A 6,991-nucleotide genomic window follows, 5' to 3' on the forward strand; every position below is an offset into this window, starting at 1 on the left:
GACTTGAATCGTGACTAAACGTCCTTACAAGGATAGAAAAAGACGACAAAATCATCGGCAAAAGAGCATATTTGCTGGCCTTTGCACAGGGAGAGGATTTGGATTTACAGATTAATTTTGTGATGAAGGTTACAGCCAAGGTGGATTTAAGATTATTAGTTGAGTTTGAAAGGTGAGATTAAGGGTGAGAGGATAATGTGGTGGATGACATCTCCAAGGGGAGCTTTAGAAAAGATCAAATTTAATGTAAGGAAACGTTAAAAAAAAGAAAGAAAGAAAGAAAGAAAGAAAGAAAGAAAGAAAGAAAGAAAGAAAGAAAGAAAGAAAGAAACAAAGAAACAAAGAAACAAATTAACAAAGAAAGAAAGAAAGAAACATAAATAATACCGAAGTTGTTTGTTTATTTTCATAAAAGATGAGAGAAGTCAAGGTTTCATGTTCAGGCTGAAAATTATATCACAGATTCAGATATTTGCTTTCATTGTTAATACATGTTACTTTTTATTAATTTTGATAACAAACAGAAATGATTATTTAATAAAATATTAAATGATTCTCTAAGTTTCTATTCATTTCGCATTAAAAAAAAGATATCTGCTGCCCTCTAGCGGCACAAAGAAGACACTACAAGTTAAGCGATTGGGAAATCCAAGCGAGGAAAATGTACTTAATAAAAGCCAAACTCAAAACATTTTAAAATAATTCCGAATGAGTTCAACTTCATAAGTTAAGCAGCAAATCACATTATATTAAATTCTGTTTGTGAGCAGGATTCCTGTGGAGGTCAAAGGTGGTGTGTTTGTGATGACCCCCCGGGAGCAGCTGAGGAAGATGACGGCGCTGGGCGAACAGGGGACTCTGGATGAGAAGCACTGGTACCGGCTGGTCAACGGCATGTCAGCTGGAGGTGAGGATCCTGATCTTCATGCAAATCCAGCTTTTGGACTCATTATGTGGCGAATTTGGCAGATCGTCATGCAGCAGCGCCTGGAAGCTGAAGAGCATTTACAGTCGGGGCATGTTACAGCTTCCTGTCCTGTCAGGTTGATCTCAATGGCCTGTGCTGCTATTTTCTCTGCTCTTGTAGAACTGAGGCAAAGACAGGAGCTGATAATGAGGAACCAGATGGCCATGGCGCCGCAGATCCTCGCTCAGGGCCAGCAGAGGCTGCAGGGGGTCCCAGCACAGTTCGAACCTCGATTTATGGAGAGGTCTGGATCTGAATTCACCTACATAATCAAGCCTTCCTGCACCCAAGAGTTTTAAGCAGACATTTTAAACTTTTTGGAAATAGCTATCTTAGTAAATTCAACATTTTAATGGCGCAAAATTTTCAGGTTAGCAGTTTTGTCATTTAAATATATAATGAAAAATTGTTTTATCCATCAGATGAAGGATGTGGATTATTTGAATCTTGAATTTAGAAATCCCAGCTTAAAATTGGAAAATAAATAGAAAAGCTATCCTACATTGGATATTTGTAAAATATGATGTTATATTTGTATTTGGATGCTCTAAACTAATTCTATTTATTTGCACTGAGGGCAGAAATGGCTCTTTGGACTGTAACAATCCAGAATAGATCATACAAAAAGTTAAAAATAAGCAACTAAATTCAACGTTGAAATTTAAAATATGCCAAAGAAGGGATGTCAACAATGGAGAGATAACCAATCTTATTCAGCAACAAAAAAAAGCTTTACTGTAGTCCAGTTCATGAATATGTAAGTCTGGGGCCTTGAAGTCCTTTTAAGAAATTAAGCTAAATACTAAAAATGACAATGAGAAAGCACATGTATTTTATAAGAGTTGCAAAAGATGAAAAACAAGACTTGAAATTAAATAAAAGCTAGATGCACATTGGCTGTTTATACTAATTTTGTTAAGAATCGAGGCTCTTGACCCTCCTACGATTTCATTTTGTGGGTCAGAAGCTGGAAAATTTGCGAACTTCTGGTTTAGTGGGTAAAAAAAGTGGGAATGACTTAAGCACAATTTTAAGCACATCTGAAACCTGGAAACAGATTAAAATTAAAACAACTTAAAGGATTTTCCAGCACTGTGAAACTGACAGCTGGAAAAATGTGATTTTCAACTAATTGTTTCTCAACAAGTTGTTCCACGACAACTTGTCTGACATCTCATCCTTTGACCTCATCAGGGAGCTGGTTCCTCCCACAGAGATGGTAACATCCGAGGCGAGGCAGATGCACATGGGGCCTCACCTGGGCCCACCTCTTCCGCCCCACGCCAACGTCCTGCCTGGCAGAACCTTCCCGGGACCAGGTGAGCGCAGCCGTCCCACCTGAGAGAATTTCAACCTTTGGTGTTAGGATATAATAGGATGTTCTCTATTTTTCCCATCTTCCTCCTTCTCAGCTGGCTACGGCTTCCTGCCCTCGGAACCAATGGAAACGGTTGCCCGGCGACAGGAGCTCATACACAAGCAAAACATAGCAAGGTAGAGCATCATCACCGCACTGCGAAAATTCAAAATCCTACTGACTGTGTTTGGTCTAGTTAGTGCAAATATCTTAGTACACTTGAAATAAGGCAAATAACGTACAAGTAACTTTTTAGCAAGATATAAAAGCCTGTTTAAAGGAAATCATTCCTTAATATTCATATAAAAAGTACTATAATGCAAAAACACAACATCTTGCCAAGTATTTTTGGCGTCTTATAGGACAAAACTAACTTACAACGAACTTTTTAGTAAGAAATAGGAGCTTGTAAGGAATTATTTCATATTGTTACAAATTAAACAATCTTTCAGTGGACCAAGACATTTCCCCCTTATTACAAGTTAAAATGTTTTGTTTCACTGGCAAATTATTTCACTTATAACTAGTACTTTTTTATCAGTATTAATTAAGGAGTTGTTGATTTAAAGCAAGCTTGTCAACCATATTGAAAAGTCACTTTGGTTTGTCTTATTTCAAGTGTACCAAAATATTTGCAGTAGAAACCAGTTCAGATTTAGTGTAGTTTCACCGGCAGATTATTTCACTTACAATAAGACTTTTCCCATGTTTGAAGTGAAATAATGTGACAGTGGTATTAATACTTTCCATCAATATTGAGGAATTATTGACTTAAAACAAGCTCTGATATCTTGCTGAAAAGTTACTTGTAAGTTAGTTCTGTAGAAAGATATTTGCACTACAAACTCGACCAAATATACTCACCATGATTTTGTGATTTTGGATCACATCCTGCTAAATTATTTCAGCTGCAGAAAGCTTGTTCTAAAATTTGCACCAAATGTTTGTACTGCCCTATCTTCAGGATGGAGATGAATGCCATCCTGCACCAGAAGGAGCTGGAGAACGCTCACCAAAAAGGGCTCATGGGGATGGAGAATCCTATGTCGTACCATTCCAACCCCATGCTCTTCAGAGGCCGCCAGCGCGTGCCGGACGGCCACGACGTCTTCGTCCACCGTCCCTCCCTGGATGAGCTGCACTCCAACAGCATACTCATGTCGGCCAGCCCCTACCCACCCATCAGCTCGCTGCACAGGGAGAGAGGTCGGAGGGCTGGGCGGAGGCCCGCCGTCCACAAGAACACGGAGAACCAGGCGGCCAACCTGAAGGGCCAAACTGAAGACAAAAGTGTAGAGCAGAGTCCAGAGGCCACATCTGGAGAGGAGAAAGAGCTGGAAGCGAAGGGGGACGTGGGAGAAGAGTGCGGCACGAGTAAAACACACCACCAAACGAAAACAGACTCTGAGCTGGTCGCAGGAAGCAGGAAGAGCTACAAAGAGGGAGAGGCCGGGCTGCGTAAGACCTGCGCCGCGGCTCAGGACGGGTGTTCAGATATGACCAACGGGGCTTCGAATGATAAAGAAATACCCGGTCAGTGTTCTGCTTTCCAGGAAAAATTCATTTACCCTTCCACCGGCGGCGCTCTCACAGGGATGCCTTATGTCTTCCCTGTCCCAGGAAATGGCTTCCTTCCAACTGGTGAGTCTGTAAAAGCAGTATGAGAATTACAGCTTCATTTAAAACCATGAGATGATTTAGTTGACATGTGCCTTCTGCTTTCCAGGTCCACCAAATCTCTTTCTAAACGGCGAGGAAGTACCAGAGGACATAAGGAAGTGGACGGTGAACGACGTCTACAACTTCATCAGCAGTATCCCAACATGTTCAGAATACGCTCAGGTTAGTCATGAGAACCGTCTCTATTTCTTCTGCTTTTTTTCTTTGTGCTGTAGAGCTGTACAATTACAACATTTTGCTAAAACTCTCACCGTGTCATGTGAAACAAGTAATCTGTAAAAAGATTGAGTTTTTCTATCTCCTCCCAGTGCTATTATTACCATTTGAAGAAATGCAACCAAAAACAACCAATCAGAGCCAGGAGGAAGGTCTTAGTGCTGTCAATCAACGTTGTGTACGCTGCTCAATGAGCTAATGATGGAGAAAGAACTTGCCATTCCAGAAAAACTGTTTGGTGGCCATACGAGCTAGCTTGAGCATTCATGGCAGGCTACGCTGTAGTGAACCAGATATGCAGCAGAAAGCAAGGGGAGGGTGTGAGCAGTGTATACACTAGGATGATTGACAGCACTAAGACCCTCTTCCTGGGTGCAGATGACATCAGGACCACAAGGCGAAAGCAGAGGAGCCTGATCTTTTCACAGATTATCTGTCTCATATTATACTGTCACGACAAAGTGACAGTTTCTACAAATATGTAGAAACTTATTTTTTATAAATGTTACAAACTGCAGCTTTAATTCTTCTGAAATCATTTCTCCAGACGTTTAAGGACCACATGATTGATGGAGAAACACTGCCGCTCCTTTCAGAGGAACACCTTCTGGACACGCTGGGGCTCAAACTAGGACCGGCTCTGAAAATACGATCACAGGTACACAGACCCGAAGTTCAAAGTCAATGTTTACAAAACTGGATAATTTTTGCCACATACATTACATTGTTATCTACATAACTATAGATAATAAACAACAAAAACTACAGAGTACAGAGATTTCCTGTAAAAGAACACAAAAACATACAAGTTGAGAAATTAAGTCAAGAAATGGCTATAAAAAAGTAGCTATTCATTTAAAGATATCTACAGACAAGGCAAAACTTTAAAAGTCTAAAATAATTGAAACTGTGACAGTGAAGAGGATTTTAAGGAACATAAAAAAATCTCATTGCTCACTACAGTAATGAATGAAATCTAAAAATGTGCAACCCATTTGTCTCTGCTGTTGTCTCTAAACCAGAACAGCAGAACTTTAAACTTAGAAATTGAGGAAAAGTTCAGCTGATTATTGCCATCATGCAGCTTTCTGCATCTAACCTACATCTACTTTGCTTGCATGCCTGCAGGTCTCCAGAAGAATGGGCAGCATGATGTACATGCTGAACCTACCTCTCTCCGGCGCCGCTCTGCAGGCCACCTCCGAAAAGCCCGGGGACCGCTCGCCAGAAATGGGCTCGCCCGTCAACTGCAACAGCGAGGATATGGTGGCAAGCCCAAGAGACCCAGAGGTCATCAAATCCACGGAGCATCTTCACGAGGCGGAAAACAGTTCCCCTCCTTCAGCCAGCAGTGAGATGGCCTGATCTCTGCAGGCCATCTCAATATGAACTGAACCAGGTTCTGGCCTGAAGAGCTGTTTTTTTTGTTTACATCATGAGTTAGTGTTAACGATGGTATTTTCTGCTCAATATGCCCATACATGTACATAGTAAAAAAAAAAAACATTATTATTTTGCATTATGAAGTGATGCAATATTCTTCTCTTTCAATTTTATACATTATAGTTTCTGATTGTAGGTGTTAATTATTTTTCTAAGCTTTGTTTATTCAGCTGAGCTAAGAATAGAAATTATATGCTCTGCAAAAACACCAAATCTACCCAAAAAAGTATTTCTGTTCTAGTTTCAAGTACTTTACCAATATTCAAGAATTACTGACTTAAAAGAAGCTATTATATATTGCTTAAAAATTACTTTGAAATTAGTTTTTTCGTGTTTCAAATGCACTTAGATATTTGCACAAGAAACTAGACAAAAATACTGGAAAGATTTTGTGTTTTTTCAATTTGAGAAACATTTAACAATTCAACAATGGCTCATTTGTGCATTTTGTGTAACCGGATCCTTTTCTGCGTTGTGCTGGTTTTAGAGTGAATGGACCGTGACACAGTTTCTTTCAAGCGGATGATTCTCGGTTTATTTCTGACGAAAATACAGACAAAACAACCGTGTTATAGGCTGCCCGCTCCAAGTCCTCTCCCGCAGGACAACATGTCAAAAGGGGAGGGGCTAAGGGGCGCAAACAATTTAAAGACAATACCACAGAAGAAGAAATAAAAGGGAGGGGCTTCCGATCTTAAAATAACACGGTTAAAACAATGACAGAGGTGTTTCAGTAAGATAAGGAACAAGACAAATAACCAAAAGAAGACATTTTGTGTAATTATAATAAAAGAGAATTACAACCAGGTTACATTCACCCCCCTAGAATTACACAAAATGAAAAACAGTTAAAAGACACTCAGTACCAGTACAAAATAGTTTTCTTTCCTGCAACAGTGTAACACATCAGCATAACAGCTACCCTAAAATAAGGTCAGGAGACTAGAGATCGCTCAACAACTAGCGAAATCTCACGGTATCCTATGGACAACAAGAGGTGCCTTTTACACCCCCCCTATACAGAATAAACATATAAATGGTACTGAAGCTTAGGCAAACAAAGAAAAAGACAATCCTAGACAATGGCAGGAATTATACAACAAGAACTTGGAGACTCACACATCAATAACAGGCTGAACATTATCTTTATCATAAAATGCCTCAATGACAGCCATGGACTCTATCAGGCGACAAACTGGTTTAATAACCCTCCCAAAGCGTGAAGTTAGGCGGCGAACAACATCCCCTCCCACACTGTCTGGAGGATGAACAGAGCCAACATCATCAGGAAGATGAGGTAAGGAACCAGCAGTCGCCAACACTCCAGT

General features: G+C 40.2%; 1 protein-coding gene across 4 annotated transcripts in view; it reads left to right on the forward strand.

The window, feature by feature from the left end:
- Positions 1 to 5,711, forward strand: part of samd7 (sterile alpha motif domain containing 7) — a 28,229-nt gene extending 22,518 nt beyond the window's left edge. For all 4 annotated transcript variants that reach the window (XM_081598364.1, XM_081598363.1, XM_008434455.3 and 1 more), the window contains exons 2-9: positions 771 to 907; positions 1,088 to 1,211; positions 2,162 to 2,286; positions 2,380 to 2,461; positions 3,289 to 3,965; positions 4,051 to 4,166; positions 4,768 to 4,878; positions 5,349 to 5,711. In XM_081598364.1, coding sequence (XP_081454490.1) covers positions 805 to 907; positions 1,088 to 1,211; positions 2,162 to 2,286; positions 2,380 to 2,461; positions 3,289 to 3,965; positions 4,051 to 4,166; positions 4,768 to 4,878; positions 5,349 to 5,585 — 1,575 coding nt within the window. In that variant the 5' untranslated portion in view covers positions 771 to 804 and the 3' untranslated portion in view covers positions 5,586 to 5,711. The remainder of the gene's footprint in view (positions 1 to 770; positions 908 to 1,087; positions 1,212 to 2,161; positions 2,287 to 2,379; positions 2,462 to 3,288; positions 3,966 to 4,050; positions 4,167 to 4,767; positions 4,879 to 5,348) is intronic.
- The last annotated feature ends 1,280 nt before the right edge of the window (positions 5,712 to 6,991 follow it).

Source organism: Poecilia reticulata, chromosome 17, assembly GCF_904066995.2.
Source record: "Poecilia reticulata chromosome 17, P_reticulata-male-v2, whole genome shotgun sequence".
Classification (NCBI taxonomy): domain Eukaryota; kingdom Metazoa; phylum Chordata; class Actinopteri; order Cyprinodontiformes; family Poeciliidae; genus Poecilia; species Poecilia reticulata.